The 18,087-nt window shown below is 43.4% G+C and overlaps 1 protein-coding gene across 3 annotated transcripts in view; it reads right to left on the bottom strand.

Moving 5' to 3' along the window:
- The window catches only part of insyn1 (inhibitory synaptic factor 1), a 48,276-nt gene extending 31,361 nt beyond the window's left edge, over window positions 1–16,915 (bottom strand). Inside the window, exons 1-3 of one of the 3 annotated variants that reach the window (XM_035163879.2) lie at window positions 16,245–16,915; window positions 15,046–15,754; window positions 14,143–14,518 (exon numbers count right to left, since the gene is read on the bottom strand). In XM_035163879.2, coding sequence (XP_035019770.1) covers window positions 14,143–14,286 — 144 coding nt within the window. In that variant the 5' untranslated portion in view covers window positions 14,287–14,518; window positions 15,046–15,754; window positions 16,245–16,915. Of the gene's footprint in view, window positions 1–14,142; window positions 15,755–15,943; window positions 16,222–16,244 lie in introns of those variants that run through there. The other 2 variants (XM_035163870.2, XM_035163878.2) reach the window with 2 other exon arrangements.
- Between the last annotated feature and the right edge of the window lie 1,172 nt (window positions 16,916–18,087).

Genomic DNA, 18,087 nt, shown 5'->3' with positions numbered 1-18,087 from the left:
TAAAAATCTTTTTCTCCTCCGAACTGATGTTACATTAGATTACATTTCTGAATGATTTCGCCACAGTATGCTTCGTTATATAATATTCTCTATAAACTGAAAATACATGATATCATCTGAAGGAAGCAGGAGGCTTTTGGTGTTTCTGACTTTAAAGGCATTTTCTGTTTTTTGTTCTATGCTTTGCACTTGTTTTTCTTGCCTGTCTTTTATAATTTAGAATTGAAGCTGCACTAAAAACATACACTCCTTTTTAAAAAGGTGTGCGCCACGACAAATTTAGCTTCTCGCAGCCGATTTATTATCACCTACATTTAGATTATAGCACTTGTCGTTGACTAAATGGAGACCAAAGCCGTGTTTGGTTGTCACAAATGACTGCAAAACAAAGGAGCTGATGTTTGTTCAGAGCAAAGGACGTGAAATTCCAACATCACTTAAAACTAAATCAGTTCTGAGAAAGAAAAAAAACAAACAACATAAGGGCACAGATGGATGAAATCTTTCCCTTTCAAATATGCTTCAGCTAACAATCGCTCTCGTCAGCTCCCAGTACAGACGCAGGATTGACGGGGTTTGAATAGCTGGATCCGTTTTGTGTTTCTTTTTCATTGTTGTGAATCTCCAACTGACTTTCATTCGTAGAATTATGGGGTGAACTGTTGACCCTCTGGCTCATGCACCGCGAAGAGGAACAACCCTCCCCCTCCCGGCCCTGGGCACGCTGCTCCAGCTCTGAAAAAGAACTGTTGTCTGCAGGCCAAGAGATAAGCCCTTCTCTCTCTTTCTCTGGCTTTCTCACAATGCCTCCATCTTCTCTTTCTCTCCATCATCTCTTGATTCCCAGCCTCGAAATATTTCCCCCACACACGCGCAGACACCTACACAGACTGCGACGGGCATCAGATGCCCTCCTGTGCTTATACCCTTGTCCTACTTGTTTTGTGCTGACAATAATCTCCCCACTCAAAACCCAACAATGGATGACCTGTGTGTCTTCACCCTCACCTGACTGAAAGTCCTGAGTGTGCACGGGCAACCCACTCCATCACGCTGCCCTCTTTGCCAACACGAACAGCTGATACAAGGAGTTATAATTCCAGCTATGACCTTGATATCGGCGGTGTGGAGGTCGTCATAATCGCAGCCGCGCGCTGCTTCAACTCTCGTCCCCACCTTCGTCTAAATCAATGTCAGTGGCTGTAAAGCCCAACAAGGACACACTCTAAACATTGGGTCAATTAGTTAAATAGTTAGTAATGGTGATAAACCTCGAGCTGCAGACTTGGCTGCTATGATTGATGTGGTTGTGCCAGAGAGTTTAGCTTGTTGGGAGTCGTTGCAGTCACAGTTTACCTCATGGTCTTCGTCACACATAAATTGGATCACTTATTTCTTCACAGTGCAAAACACATTGTGTTACTCACCACACTGTATTCATTGACCTTTAAAACCATAAATATTATCATACACAGATAATTAAACATTTTTTTTATGAGATGTAAACGTTGTTCATCATAGCTTGTTTTAGTAACTGATTAAAAAATCTGTCCATTTCTTATCCCTTCACAAATAAAAAATCATTGTTAGTATCTCTACCAACAATCTCATTTCCACTGAACAAGCTGTGCTCACTCACTGTGAGACACAAAACTGTGAGTCATAGTTGAATTGAGGACAGAAGAGAGGCTTCACTTCTCTGACTCTTTATCTTGTTCATTCTTTTCTTACCACACACAGCATGTACATAAACTGTTTGCATGTGTAATATTTGCTGCAGTAAATGTGAGTCAGTATGGACAAACACGAGGACGTCTTGTGTAATGGATTCCGCAGAAACGACCATGGTTGGCGATTTAGGAATGCGGAGTGTATTGAATATACTGCATAGTGTATTTTTGTATGCGAGCCAAGTAGCGTAATGGAAGCACAACTTACATTAAGTCAGTCAATCAAACGACATTAACTCCAGTCAACCTTAATGCATGACCACACAGAGCGGCAAGCTTCAGTGGACAGGGTCGAGGTGTCCACTGCTAAAATCAATGGGATCTGTCACTGAAATAGCTTTTTTTGTGTTGATCTTTATCTTCAAATTAATCAAATTAATCAAGCAGTTGACGTCGTAGTATTGTTATAATTAAAGGTTGAATTATTGCCCCTTTGATTACCCTTTGTTCCGTTATTTCTGATTTAAACCATAAGTCCTTTCGTTTTTTAGCGCTGGTGATTTATTTAAAGATTCATCGGTGGCTTGTTGTTATTTTGTGGACGATACCGTTTTCAAATAAAACACCACATCACCACAATCAGTTTCGGAAACATCAGTCAAACATCAGTTAATTATATCGTAAGACAAGAAATAATAAATTGGACCCATTACATTTTTGGCACTTTTGCTTGGATAAACAATTTAAACTGTTAACTGATCATTAACATCATTTCAGTTGATTGACAAACCAATAATCTGTTGCCACTGTGATTGAATAAAATTCAGATATTAACTTATATTATTATGCTTTTCTTTATAAGGCCCCGCTTGTATTTATTAATTCCTATAAAGTAAATGTTTTGTGCATTTACTTTATATTAAGTAGTCTCAATATATACCTTGTTTTTTTTGTTAAAATCCCTTGAATGCAGATGATCTAATCAGATGTCTATAGATCAGATGTCCTGTTGACACTTCTAAACCATCACATCTTTTTGTGATCATGTGGATTTAGGTTTCTCTTATCAAACAGCTGCAACATCGTACAGAATATGGTTATATAAAGTAGCTAAAGATGCTAATGATACTTCCTGGGCCTGTCAGAATTTTGAGACCCTCGATCAGCTCATTCTTTCAATGATCATTCCCCCATGTGACGGCGGAAACAGCCTCTCACGGGCCTGACACCTGTGATCCCTGACAATTGTGCTCACTGGAGCTCAACAAACTAAGCAGCCATGAGTTAGTGTGTCTGCGTGACACTACAAACAGCAGCCTATAAAAAAAGTATCTAATATTTAAGACAAGATGAAAGTAATATCATGTGCACCCTGCTCCCGATGGCAGGGGGATATTAAAACTGGAAATATTATCTTAAAATGTGAATGTGCACTGTTTATACGGATATGCTTGGTGCAGCACAATGTTGGAAACAGAGAAGACATTCCAGAAGGTTATTAACCTTGGGAGTTTGCTAATGCATGTTCATCAGTGAATTCATCAGTAAATTAATTCTTTTTTTTCCCAAACTGCTTTTTGCATAATCATAATCAGGATTTTCCTCTCTAATCTGCACCTGCAGCACACAACCGGCCGCAGCCCACATCAACCTGCAGTCCCATCCCGACTTAATATCCTTGAGAATAACAGAAGACCAAAAAGTCTAATTATATTTTTCACCCTCATAGAACTCTCTGTGTCGTCTACTTTGCATAAGTGTCCCGACCTCAGGCTTCATCTTCTTGCCCATGAACTGGCAACTGCACAGGTGACTGCGCTGATGAGGAAAAATATTAATCACTTAAGCAGTTTGTTGACATGTTCTGTCCCCGTCTGCTCTTAGCTGTGCGAATAATTACCCCTTCTCTCCGCTGTGCCTCTTTCATCTTGCCTTGCCCCTGCGTTAGATGCTGCGTTGTCACGTTATTGACAGTGATAGTGGCGGCAGCCATCCATGCCGTGCCACTGGCAGAGTGCGAGCTGCCAGTGTGAGCTGCCAGTGCGAGGCGACGACAGAAAAGAGAGAGAGAGAGAGATTCCAGATTCATGGAGGGCCGTCTTTGAAGGCACTCAGCACGGTTTAATTCTGTGGTTTAACATGTAAAACGACCAAGATTTTACAGGTGCTGCCCTTGGCAGAAAATCACAAAGACTGTAGTGAAAGATGAATAAACATATCATCATAACAAAGGCCACTTGTTATAAGCGGAACAAAAGGGATTCTTCTTTCAGAAATGAGCTGAATTCATACTTGAAATATAACTCGTTATAATCATGGCCAACTTATTCACATGCAGCCCCAGTACCTGCTCCACCAGCACATGCAGTCACACACCTTATCCACGAGACCTTTTCCTTGGAAACCATCCCCAACGAAATTTAACACCATTAGTCCAGTTTAAAAGAAAAAGCCTATATCCACTGAGCCAAAGTGATGGAACAAAAAAGAAAACCACAGAAATATTGGAACCTACAAAGTCTCCTCGTTGTTGTTTAGTCACCCAACTCACAGCATGCACAGAGGCGAAGTGAACAGGAGGCTTTTCTGATTCATCAATTTAGTGCAGTTGTCTGATACTAATCTGTAAAAATCTATTTTCTTTGTCTTTTTTTTATGGTTAATACTGTCTCCAGCACTAGTTCTACAATACACATTTGAGTCACATTACTGCGATGATACCCATACCCAAACAATCTAAATGGCTTAATGTTGCTAGATTTATTCTCGTCTCACCCATTATGAAATTCAAATGGTAATTTGTGCGATAAGTGACAACAACCAAAAAAAAAAGAATAAAATCTGACTCATCTATTAAGACAGGTCCCACTCAGGTCGACAATGCGGATTAATTATGACACCCTGGGCCAAGCTCAGACACCCTGCTTAGATATTCAGACAGACAGGCTCCTCACAAAGTGAAGTAATTAATGACATTTAAATGTTAAATGGATCTCTGTCTCGTTGGCATTAATTAGGCGGATTAGAAACAAATCCCAGTAAGAGAATCTTATGTTTTGGCATTTTTGGCACTCTGTTGCTCAAATGCCGAGGTGTATTACCTCTGTATTAGCCCGTTACCTGCGAGATATATTAATGGAATATATGCAATATTTTTGGCAGATGTGTCTATTCTTTCAAAACTTTCAAATGTCATTTACAGTTTCATTCAGAAATGCTGTTATGATCCTCAGCCACACAAGTTAAACTTCAAACCCAACCATTTTACCAACTTACATGCGGATCATTTAATACATATGGGTCATGGTTCTTGGCCATGCACGCTCCCAGGCTGTGCATTACAACCCCAAAAAGTTAGTCTAGGTTACATCAAACCATTTTTACCATTACACAAACCAAAGTCTAAACCAACCATTTTATTCATGAGCTTTGTGGGATCCTCTGCACAATCCGAGAGTAAGCACAAGCTTAATTCAGGACAAAATATCCCTCAAGAACGGCAATGTACTGTTGCCTTGGCAGAACAGTTTTCCTGGGTCAAATTCAGCCATACAAAACAAAGTGACATAGCTTTCTTTGTGCTCAACTGTCAGAGCATGTTAGAAATAATTTTGTGAAAGTCAAACTCTGTTCATTGCCAAGAAAGGTTGTCAAAAATATGAAAATGTAATTATCCAAATCCTAACTCTATCAATAAATACACCCCAAATCTCCAAAGACACACCGTTGACGTGTCTGATTGTACATTGCTTAAACACAAAGCTGAGATCTTTAGAAAAGGCTTTGCCATGTGGAGATTTTTAATTTGCAGTTTTGCACTCTGCACTCTGAAGATAAATCAATAAAGCAACCAAATATTATAGAACCTAAGAAATGAGTTTTCCGTTGAGTGCCGTGTCCTTAATCTGTCCTCTGTGCTTGTTGTTTTGCCACCACACAAACAAATGATGCCTAGAGAAATGTACTTGGTGATAAATGACCACAATCTATGCTAATGTTAAGATCTAACAACATCCCTTATAGAATCGTTGGACCTTATGTTTTGAGATAATACAACCGCGCTTTGGAACAGGAGGCGTCATTCAACATGTCCCCTCCCATGAATTTAACACTAGGATCTCAATGAATGATACAGACTTTAAATGTGTCAAACTGCAAGCGCCAATTAATTCTGCAAGTTGTCAGGCTGAATGTTACTCAAAGCGTCTATAAGCACCTTTCTCCCATGATAGTTTATGACATATTTTGGCATCTTCTTTATTACAGTTCATTGGACTGCAACAATGACTGTGTTTCAATGGACACCAACATTTAGCCAATAAGTCTGAATATCCCATGTAAACAGCCTTTCCTGATTAAGATCATACTATGAATAAGTAATAATGGAATTAAGACATGTTGAGTATTCCGCAGTATGTAGACTAGTATACGTCCAAATGGCATTGTAACATCCTATTGGAGTTTTCGCACCATTTTTCCACCTACACAGCATCTGCTAAATGCCCTGAAAAATGAAAAACTATAAAGGAGTTGTAGTCATAATCAGGCTTTGCTCCGTTATGAATGAAATATTCTATTAGCAACTCAAACATCTACTCAAAATGGTGTCTTGTCTCTGAATAGGGTCAATAGTTTGAATATTGGTTTCCATGTAGTCATAGTCATTAAAGTGGCCAGTGACACACAGTGCATTTTACAATAAAGAACTTAGAATACGCATTTCCACTATACGAAATACCACAAACTGGTTTTGATATCCTTTCAGGTCCTAATATGAGCTACTGAGCCAAGAAGCCAAACCTCAGTCTATTATTCATTAACATGATAAAATCAAGTGAGAGCATGAAACTGAGCTGACAATACAACTTTATACATAATCTATACTTGTTTTGACATTCAACTCATTTTTAATTAGGCTTCTTTTGTCTCGTCTCTTTTCTACGTTCCCCTGCGATATTCAACATCACAGATGCCATGCCTTTATTAGACCCGGAGAAGTGAGTCACACTGTTATAAATGTACTTGTCACACTCGCACAGAACAAACAACCAGATGCATCATCATTTTTCCACGGTTCAAATATCACAGATGCTCAAGAAACCACTTGCTGGTGCTCGTGTGCTATCTCACCTTCTTCTTGTTACATGTAAGGATGGACATGCGACGTGTGACGTGTGCAGTGTTTCGGCTGCAGTTATTGCAGTTGAGCGGTTTCTGCTGGTTAAGACTGAACAATCACATTGGAAACTGGGTTGATTTATGATGCATCACAGACTCCTGCTAAAAATAAAAGGAGGGACAAAAAAAAGGCTTGTGATGATCCCTCAGTATAACACAGTTCCTGCGATGTAGCCGGGTTAAGCTGCTACGCTGCTAAGTGGGTTGGCCCATGCTGCTCTGACAACTTTCACACGCTACAAAAATATAGCATCTCTTCAGATTCTGTTGACTTCATCAGCAGGTATTTTTTCGGTATGCCATACATGCATCTGCACGCTTCGCAAAAGAAGTAGTGTCCACACACTGTAAAGGAGACAGTCGGCCTGACGGCCTAATGGAGAGCAAGCTGTCCCTCTGCGTACAGTATGCTTTGACACAATGAGATGATGTAGCTATTCTTGGAGGCAGCTTGGTGCACTTCCATGGATGCCATTTTTTCACACCATTAACTACAGCCTACTGGTTTTATTCACAGCACACAGATAGGCCAAAACAATCCTAAACACGCCCACGAACCAGCACAATTGCAACAATTGATCTAAGCTGTTCCACCCAGTCCGTCGCAATTCTGTGCACCAGAAGAAACCATTATCTCCATCCACCTTTCATCTCTCTCTTTCTCTCAGTCTCTGCCTGTGTCTCTCTAGCATACAGTCTCTGTCTTTCTTTGCTCTGCCTTTAAGACCCTTTTTCATCCTATTCAGCTCTATCATTGCCGAGGGACACGCAAAAGGGTTCGTGGCTGAATCACAAAGTACAAACATGCATTGTGGAAGAAAAAAAATCCCTGCTTTATCTGTAACTAGCCCACAGTAGGAGTATTAGTTGATAAAAATCAATGAGCATGACGAGCGCAATTTTTGGAGTGTTTACCTCAGCAGAGGTCTAACCTAAAGCCCTCATTACAGTCTATGCTGAGTGCAGGGTTCGCAGAGGGAGGCGCAGCTCAAAGGGCCAGCTAATCCAGTGGGTCTTACAGGCATGATGGGCTAGTCAATATGCTGGGCCTGCATCTTAAAGAAGCTGGAGCTCCACAGCAGAGCTAGGTAAAAGAGACTCAGGGGAATGCTTTCCATGGTGCAGTTTTATTCTCTGCACAGCTCTCAAGGTTAGATGCAGCCAACTCTTAACCCGTTGTGTACCACAACTCCCTCCATCCTCGATTCTGCTCTCCTTTCAGTCCGTCCTCAATTCTGCTTTCTCTTTCACGTGGGCATTGAGGAATTATAGATTCTAACTGCAGTTGCAAGGTAGTCTGGTCAGGCGATGAACAGGGTGTTTGATATCCCCACCCTTCATTAAAGCAGTGCCATTTGTATCAGGGTATCTGTTGTGTTATCTAGTCAGTGGGGTCACTATGATGGATTTTGTATCTCAAACATGAGCTTGGCTGTAGCTGGGTCCATTTAAAATCAGTTCAAGCTGAAGATGTTGTGACATTGTGCTTCAAATCTCGCAGCAGTGTCTCATCAGCCCCGAGAGAAAGTGAGACCCTGATTCGTTCCGAGAACAGACACGTTTACGCGGAGCTCAGCTCAAGGCAGCAGCACAGGTGTGGAGATGGCCGGCTGTTTGGTATTCAGTGAGGAATAGATAAGGCTTCAGGTGCCTTGTTCGGGTTGTTTTCCTGAGCAAAGAGAGCTCTGCTAGGGGCACGTCACCAAGTTTAATTTAGGAATTTAATTTCCACACACAAAAGAGGTCAGGCAAGGAGGAGCAAATTGACAGACAAAGTAGGCGGGTACTTCGTCGTTTCCTCCAAATGACTTTTAATGAGAAGAAACCCTTTGGCCCAGGTATGTCAGGTTTGAAGGGTACTTGGCTTCAGCTTTGCCCACTGAGGCTTTGCTGCCCTGCAAGGACAGCAGGTTTTCATGATCACGTGGTCGGAGGCTTGCCTTAATCTGAAGAAAGTGAATGCTCCAGTTGAGATGACTGGGCTGTGGTCAGCTGGGCAGTGAACACACCACACCTGCCCCCAAAGTGGTTGCTTTGTGGGAAATTATCCACCAGGATCAGCTTTGTTACTGAAATTGTCGCTGCTGATTTGGACAAACAGAAAGTACCACAAATAGTAAGATTGAAATGGATTTTAATTTATGAATGCATTACTACCTTTTTTTGTCAATGGTGTCCACATATTTCTCCAAACTTTGAATGTGTGATGAAAATTTGATCCATATCATGAATTGGGATATATTCTAAAGTTTGAAATTACTTAAATATTGTGACGTGCCTCTGCACTGACCCATTTTCCTTACCGGAATCAGCAAATTTCCAAATATTATTGTAATGCACTTAAACACTCACATACTTCTAATTTACCATATTAATAGGATCAACTATTGCATGTGTTTATCAGTGTCCTTCATATTTTCCTGCTTCCTGAGAGAAAGTGATTGCGATAGCACCCATTCTTGCTTGGCACTTCTCCTGTCCTGGTCAGCAGCAGCAGCAGGGAGAACGGAGTGAGGAGAGGATGTGGCCCCTGCAGGAGAAAAATAGCCTTTTGATTTTGGTTTCGCTCTCCCATGGGCTGCCTCTGGGTTTGGAACAGATTTGGTTCAGTGCTGAGCTGGGTAGCTTCAGTCGAGAGCCGACCGTGGTCCCCAACCCCCGTTCTATGTGGATTTGTCACAACTGATTTCAGCCTCGATCATGAGACACCACTGGCTGGATTACTGGCTGATATGGGGCAAGAGTTTTGGACACGTCACCTTACACACCAGGCTTTAACAATGCAGTACTGAAGAGAGCCTCAGATATGAAAGAACAGCGCGTGATGGCATTTCTGATCAGATCATTAACATCACAGTTTTTCTTTGACAGACTCCATTTTAGCACAAATGCCTTGATTTGAGAGCCAGGCCAATGGAATAATGTGGCCGCATTACTGGGAGATGAATAGATCCTGAATAGACCACCCAGTTGGGCCACATCGGACTCTTTCCAATAAACAAGCAGAGCTCGAGGGTGAGAGATGATACAGTAGTTGTGCTGCTCCTACTCACAGGTGAAAACACGATGACTGCGATTTTCCGTAGATCAAAAGCATTCATGACGCACTTTCAAAAACCTATTATATAATACTAAAACTGCACGGTGGCCAGTGTCATTAATAAAGCTATTACTCAGTACTTCATTCCTAAAAAGCTGACATGTGGAGGATGCATTTTTCACCTGACACCAGTGTTTTCCTGCTGCCTCTCTTCTCCTGGCCTCGGGCTGAGTAGAAAACAGTAAGCAAGTCTCCAGCATATGCACGAGGATGTGCAGACAACTGTGACAAGGCTGACTGATAGAGGCCGAGGTCCTGGACGAGCTGCACTCCGTTATTGATAATTGCTCTTTGTCCAGCTTATATTCACTCCTCTCATTTGGAGGTTTAAGTCTACAAGTCCTGATTGCCTCCCTGTGTTCATTTGTCCTGAGGCGAGTGCAGACACACGGCATTCTCTGCTCATTGTATGATTCTGCATAATAACTACATTCACATAATAACAGTCCATCATTCCTGTTTGGTTCCATATAAGGATGTGCAGCTCACTGCCAAGCCCATTCCCCCCCCAAGCCCATGTTTCTGCCTCTTCTCCCCCGTCTCATTTTTTATCTTCGGCACTTCATTAAATTCTTTCAATTTACCAGTCTGTATGTCTCTAATATTCAACATGGGTGCACTCCCACACTTTCATTTCCTTAGTTGCCCTTGTTTTCCAGTGTAATTCAGTTTAAGTAAAAGGAAAAACTCTGCATCAGAAAATGTCTTGTTATTCTTATTGCGGTGTCATTTTTGTCTCCCTCTGCTTATCCTCCAAAGTCCAAGGTTGACATGATACCAAAATGAATTATTTCCTCTAGAGTTGCCACTCCTGCCAGTGTTATTATTACAAATGGAAGTAGTTTATCAGAATATTACCTTCCGATGTCCTTCCTTGAGATCCTTTTCATTTTACCTGCCGTGACGCCCGTAATGGGATTCGCAAGTAAGACAGGCTGCGTTTGACTGTAATGGGATTTTGAAAGGGAACGATCTACATGTGTTCTCTGTGACATTTTTCTTTGACATGTAAAAGACATTTAATGCTTTACGACTGCGCCACAACATGGGCTGAAAACACGGTTACAGTGCATGATTCACTTTAATGATCTCCACAAATCCTGTTTTATGAAAGATTAAGACGTTTTATGTGGCAGCTTGGACGTAGGTGCCCACTTGACACAAGTTGCCAAGTCTGTACTGAGCGCAAATGCAGAAACAGCTGATGATAGACATCAACTCACCTTAAACTAAATAGTAATAACTTATATTGTCCCGCATGATCATGGCTCCCAAACTGGGGACCACTACATTATGTGATTGGCCAGTGAGGTTTTCTGTTACCTTTGTCTCAGGTAAAATCCAAAACTGACATTATAAAACTCAGGGACCAGAGGATTTGAAGGATTAAAACTGCAGTGTGTTTGCACAGGCGTAACATCCTTAAGTGCAAGTTTACTTTATAATTCAACATTTATTACTGCTTCTTTCTCAGTTGGCCTCGAAATGGCGGACTGTATAGTTTGCATTTGCTAAAATTTCAATAGAAGTACACTTAAAAGCAGGAGATTTTTAAATTTAACGTTGTTGCAAATGTGAGTCAATGTCTTTAACGTTTAATGTGCCGACCTACCAGGAAACGTTTTCCATTTACATGTGGTTAAAGTTTAATGGTAGGTTCACCGCAGTGTTGGATTAACTGCACTTAGTGTTGCTTGCAGTGATTCAAACTCTCTGGTGAAAAGGGTGAACCTATTTTTTTTGCCATTATTTAACAGTGAGTTGAGGCGGTCCTCTAGGGAAGGAATATTTAGCAATGAGGATGATGAATTCTGGCAGGCAAGAAAGTAAGAGACATGGATGACCCTTTGCTTTTCTTTTTTTTCTGAGACAATGCCTTTATGAGGATAAGGGTGGAATCAGTAGAGGTGAAGGTCTTTTTAAAAGGATATGTTCACATTTTAAACCCACATTTTATTCTCCATGTTTATCATTTGTGTAGAAGTGCTTGTTGATATCAATTATCAAGTATAACATTGTGCTGAAGAAACAAGAAGTCCAATTTGGACTTGTTTAATATTTACTTCTGAAGAAATGGTAAAAAAAAACTACTTTGTGAATCCTCATTGAAAATATAAAGGCATCAGCCCTTGCACTAATGGCCTGAAAAAAAAATCTGGAGAACATGCTTTTTTTTTTAATGGCTGCTGCACAACACAGCGAAGATCACACAGCTAAAATTTGATTAGAAAACCTCCTGAAACGTCACATTTTAACTCATGCGGAGGAATCAATTAGTCCAAATGAACACTGCGGTGTACGCACGTTTGATGCCATGTGGGGTTTGATTCTCTCTTTGGATCCAGCTTTCGACTCAACTGGCTCAGTGTGCAAGTGCTGAACAAGGACACTGTAGGTGTGTGTGATCTTGAGCTGTGAGAGCAGCACTGTGAAGTAAGAATAGTAACACACCGGCAACGTCTTAATTTCTGGCCAGCTACGTGCTCCGTGGTGTCAGCTTTAACACCTCAGAGCACTGCAGCGTCTCCAGCTCCCCCAAGACCTTGTGGGTGATAATCAGTCATTACTGCTCCACAACTGAGATATTTATTTCACCACATGCACATGGCAATTCATCATTTATTTATGTGACAGTTGTTATCTATTACGATGCTCCTTTCATGTGGCCAAGAATGAGAGATTTTATGGAACATTAGGCTCCCATGCATCTGATGGCGCAACACTGATTCTGTTTCTTCATCCCCCCTTGATACAGTCTGCAATCCCACAGGTCACTTAATTGCAGGATATTGATACCAGCATTATTGCTGCCACTGCAGCTAATGTGATTCCTTGGCCATTTCAATATGTGGGATTGTGCTTTCCCAATAAAAAAAAAAAACGACATTTGAGCCACTGTGCAGCTGGCAGAGGCACCGGCCGTGCTTTTGTTTATAAATAGCCCCAGCCAACATTATTCCACTTGCAGTTGTCCCATAATCATCAATCACTCCCGCGCGCAGGCCGACTTTTCCTGCTCACCAGAGGGAAGGTGCGCCGTTAGCTGTGGCCTTGCACCTCCAACTGTGCAAGTACATAAAGTAGAGCAGGGTGACTGGGACTGAGCTGGGATTCGGGGAGACGAGAGGATGAGGGAAAGGTCCCTGTGCAGTGATGGAGGGAGTTATGGCAGCTTCGCCGTGGCCATTCGAAACCCTCCCTCTTGCTTCCAGTCTTTACATGCACCAGCATCGGTGTTTTTCACTTCCTCAACACATTCGGAAACACTCACATATTCGCACACTCCCTCTGCATCCCTGATCGGAGGCAGGTGGGAGGCTAATAATGTGATGCGCTTGGAAGATGTGGGATGGGTCGGACACACCTGTTTGCTCAGGTTTCATTTGTCTCTGTCGCCCTATCGGCTCTTTCTTTGGAGGAGCTTTGCAAGAGGAGCTCACGGCTTTGAAGACGCTGCAGAGGGAGGATCTCAGTGAGAGATGATGAAGGCCATTTTGTGTTAACACACACACACACACACACACACGTGAACAGATGTGCTCTGAATGTCAGCCATCACACTCATAATTAATTTGTCCATATACTTGCAGATGCATGTAAGAGCCCATGCACACATGCAATATCTGTCTTTGCTGATCATTGTTCAAACTGTATATACACACACACACACACACACACACACACACACGCATACACACACAGTGTAACCATGGCAGTTACAAAAAATCCAGTAGGAATCCAGCTGATCCTTAACAAAATGGTTATATAACTACCGCAGCACTAAGTCTTGTATCTTATCTAAGCATGCCTCTGTTTCCTTTCAACCCGGCTTTGCTGCTTTTGAGCTGCTCTTCAAATCTACTGTACCTCCCACAAGACCCCACTGAACACATGAAGGACATTTGTAATTGCCGATCAGCAAAGGTTTTCTCAGAAAAAGGTGGACGGCCTCACTGCGGTTGTAAGCAACAATATCCTCCTGTTACCCAAAAAACTGAAATATTGAGATCTCATAACTTTCAAATCTTAATCAGAATCTCCATGCTGCGAAAAAGAATTTCACACCTAGTTAAATGCAGCCTACTTGAGAAGCACACCCACCTGGCACCCACACTGTCTCCCTCCTTCTCCCCCTGTTCCTCGCTAAATCTCCCCCGTAAGCCTGATCTGTGTGAGCAGATTTTTGAACCTCACCTCCCGGAGTTCCTTGGCCACATCCTTGAGCTCTTTGAGAATGCCGTCCAGCTGGTCGATCACCATCTTCATGTGGCTGCGGATGCGTTCTCTCGGGCTGGGGGTCTCAGAGGTGTCCCGGGCCGGAGCTCTGCTGAGGGACATCCTTTACAGGGCGACGTGGGGCCAGTGGCCAACAGGCTGAGGGCGTGGGGGAGCCGAGTCGGGGTCCATGTCTTTGGCTACGGGGAGCCTCAGTGCTACTGATCCGAACAGGGGCCCCGGACGCGCAGGGAGACCTCAACATCTTAAAAGCACCTGGGCAGCCAAAGCACCTTGCCTCGCCCGCACACTCGGCGCAGGGTCACGCACTGACATCCATGCCCTCTGGTCGACGCTTCCAGAAAAGAGGAGAAAAAAAGCATGGGAAAAGTCCAACGCTGTAAATCCATGGAAAAGGAAGAGGCAAAATACATGGGCTAAAGCTGGTATGAAACTCTTACATAATCACATTGAGCCAACTCATCTCATGTGTCATTGTGTACGTTTGAAATTGTTCTCGAGGAGGAGCTATTTAAAAACGTCTATACAGAGAGGAGACTTCTTCCCTCTGCCACTTGTCCTGCACAATCTTTTTTACTCATGAAACGCAGTAACATAATGGCAGGCTAACAAGCTATCCAGCATAGATAGAAAAAATAGAACTCCCAGCAGTGGCTCAATTTTCCAAATTATCCTGTTCTACATTATTGGTGGCCAGCGGGGACACGATTTGCCGTCTTAATATAGTCCCTCAGTGAGGGCTACTGTCTTTAAAGAGAGAAAGGACAGATCCTTTTTTTGGGAAAAAGGAGATATTCCTCTGTGCAGGTTGACGTTTCCTCCTCGGGAAAAATTTAAAAATGATTCTCAGTAGAAACTCACTTCAAAATAAACTTTGCTTCACATCCATTTTTCTTTGCAAATTACGACTTAATCATTTTGTCCTTCATTTCCTCGCCCATGAAAGCGAGAAAGGTAGGTGTGGACTTTTTTTTTTTTGTTGCACTGAGCGTCCAATATCTCCCCAAAGCAGGGCTTATTCCAGGTGGCGTGGGATCAGAATGAATTGATTTCTAAGCCAGCGGAACGTGACTTGTGATGAGAATTTGTGGAGGGATAACAAAACAATCATGGTGTCGAAGAGACACAGTTACAAAAAGGGGGGCTGGAAGGCGAACAAGCACCTTCCTCTGGAATTTGGGTGGCAGCTCGTCTTATGCAACAGCACGTGCCAAGTCCTCTCGCAAAAACACTGACCCCCAGCAGTCCACAGGGGTGTGCCCAAAAGCCAAGGGAGCAGAAAGAGGGGAAAAAGGGATTCTCTTCTCTCCTTCAGTTGTTGCTAAGGGAACCCGCTCTGCCTCCTTGTGCTGTGATTGGATAATTATTTTACTTCTTATCCGTGTAGTGTGTGTTTTCTCCCTGGACTCTTTTCAGAGAGGCAGCGAGCTCCGTGCCATCCAGCAGGACCAAATAAATCCCATGAAAGCTTCCCAGAGGAGCCCCAGAGAACAAGCGGGGGGGAGATCTTCTCGCCAAATCCAGGGCGATGCCACTGCCACGGGGCGCGCTGGCCAATCACACATGGCACCTGGACAGATGGGAAGGAAAGCAATCACTTATTCTGTCATGTCTCATCCTCCTCTCTTTTTGCTCATTCCTCCCTCTTTCTCTACTTCATAGCTGCATGAAAAGAGTGAGGGAGACTCGGAGATGGACAGCAATGAACTGCGTTGACACATCCACACACACAGATTCACACTTGCACACACCTACTCACCTTTCCTGTGCATCATTTGGCTGTTGCTATGCCCAGAGCTCACTGTCCACGCACAGCGGGATCATCCATGCTACACACAACCTGCTGGTTCTTTAGCAGTCCCTCACACACACACACACACACTGACATCTTCGCTTCTCACCACCTTGCTGTCCTCTCTTTCTCTCTTGTCTCTATCTCTCTCTCACAGTTTCTCTCTTTGACACATACACACACACACACACACACTCTCACTCTTCCTTTCTCTCACTGTCACCCACACACTCACACACAAGCTTCTGTCTGTCCCTCCCCTACTTACTGTCTTGACAGAGGGAGAAGCTTCTATCAGCAGGGTGATTTCACTCTGAGGCTGTGGCTCATCAGAGGAGGAGTAGAATTAGGAGGAGGAGGAGGAGGAAGAGGAGAAGGCAGGAGGCATGAGATGGGAGCGATGAATGGCCCTGATGGCACTCTGAGAAGGCAGAGAGGAGGCTGAGGATGACTAAGAGCCAGAGCGGTGAGGAGAGCTCCTGCCTCGGACTGTGATGCCGACGCGGCCGCTACCATCACTCAGATCACTGTGCTGCCGAAAACGAGCCACCCGTCATCCCAGTCAGCGGTCGCCTGCATCAGGAGGCAACAGACAGAGCTGCTGTTGCTGCTGTGAGGAAGGAGCTGTGTGATTCCAATGACAGCCTCTCTCTCTCTGCCTATCTGCCTCTTTTTGTCTCTCTCTCTCTCTACCCCCCCTTCTCTGTCACTCTCTCTGTTTCTCTCTTCCTCCGTCCCTGTCTCCCTGCCCCTGCGCCCTCGCTGTGTCCTCGCTGACTGCCGGATGAAGGGAAGCTGATGCCAGAGTTTATCGTGGGGCTCAGGTTCCTGCCAGCACCACTCGACTGCTCTGCTCAGCTCTGCGGAGGAGGGGCTTGGCGCTTTAAAGGCACAGTGAAACGCACAGTCCCTCCTCTGCCTCGCTCCTCTCCCCGTCTCCTCTCTGCCGGCGCCTACACTCCCTCACTATCTCCCCTCACACTGCCTATCTCGCCTTTGTCACAGTTCTATCGAGGGTGTTATCTCTCTCTTAAATCAGGATGAAGTCTTCCTCTGCCGCCAGGCAAGCGGTCTCTCGGGACGAGGTGTCCAAAATTTCCTCGGCTGTTACATCATTAATATACAAAGCAGGTTGGTGCTTGATGACCTCATCTGACTGAGAGACAGAAATAGGGAGGGAGGGCCAGCATGACTTTTTCTCTCCTCCGTCCTCTTCATCAGGTTTTATTTTTTTTTTTTTCACTACAAGAAACAGCCCTGCAGAAGCCCACCATCAGAGGCGATTACCCTCATATCAAATAAGTTTTCTGAAGGAGATAATGTAACAGTTAAGCAAATTCATAATGACAACTTCTTGAGCGATGTACTCCAGTTTCCAGAGGGTTTTTGGCTGATAAGTGTAGTGAGCAGCCAAAGGCTCCATGCATTCCTTAGCATAATTGTAAAGAAAAAATGCAGAGTGCATTCCAGTTAGGCAATTTGAATTGGTTCTGGGGTCCTCTGTGGTTTCTGCTACCAGGATCACAGATGTTATGCTGATGCTGTAAGGCTAATTGGGGGAATATTCTGCTGTATAATAAATTCTCTTTTGCATGTTTTCTTTGATTAATAAATGAACGAGTTTGGCTTCTTAAAAAGAAAAAATAATAAAGAGACGCTTCATATTCCATGTTATCCTTCTCTAAGTACACAGTCACACTGAGTTATCTTAGCGCTGCATCAATTTCTTGATGTGTCACATCCTGAAGTACTCTGTGGCTCTTTATGGAGGTTGACAACTGCAATGGGATCCTGTGCCTATTCCGTGCGTTTCCACACGGCTGCTGCAGCACTACACCGACAAGTTGCCTCTCACACACTGCTCGCTGCAAGAAACAGGTGTCCTTGAGCATGTTTCCTTTGTAGCTTCACTTTCCTTCAGTCTCTGTGCAGTCTCTCTCTCCCATGTTAGAACACAGCAACAGTTTGCAGCACCCCCCCCACCCTCCTATCATTTTCTATTTTTTCTTGACATTGCAAAAAATACCCTTTTTCGCTTGGATATTCATGGCACATTTAATAGAGCTGTCCCTAAAAGAGAGAAGGTATACTAAATGACCTCTCAGAGAAAA

The sequence above is a fragment of the Hippoglossus stenolepis genome, chromosome 1 (genome assembly GCF_022539355.2).
Source record: "Hippoglossus stenolepis isolate QCI-W04-F060 chromosome 1, HSTE1.2, whole genome shotgun sequence".
Classification (NCBI taxonomy): Eukaryota; Metazoa; Chordata; class Actinopteri; order Pleuronectiformes; family Pleuronectidae; genus Hippoglossus; species Hippoglossus stenolepis.
The sequence above is the reverse complement of the archived record's forward strand: the minus strand, read 5'-3'. Positions and strand labels throughout refer to the sequence as shown.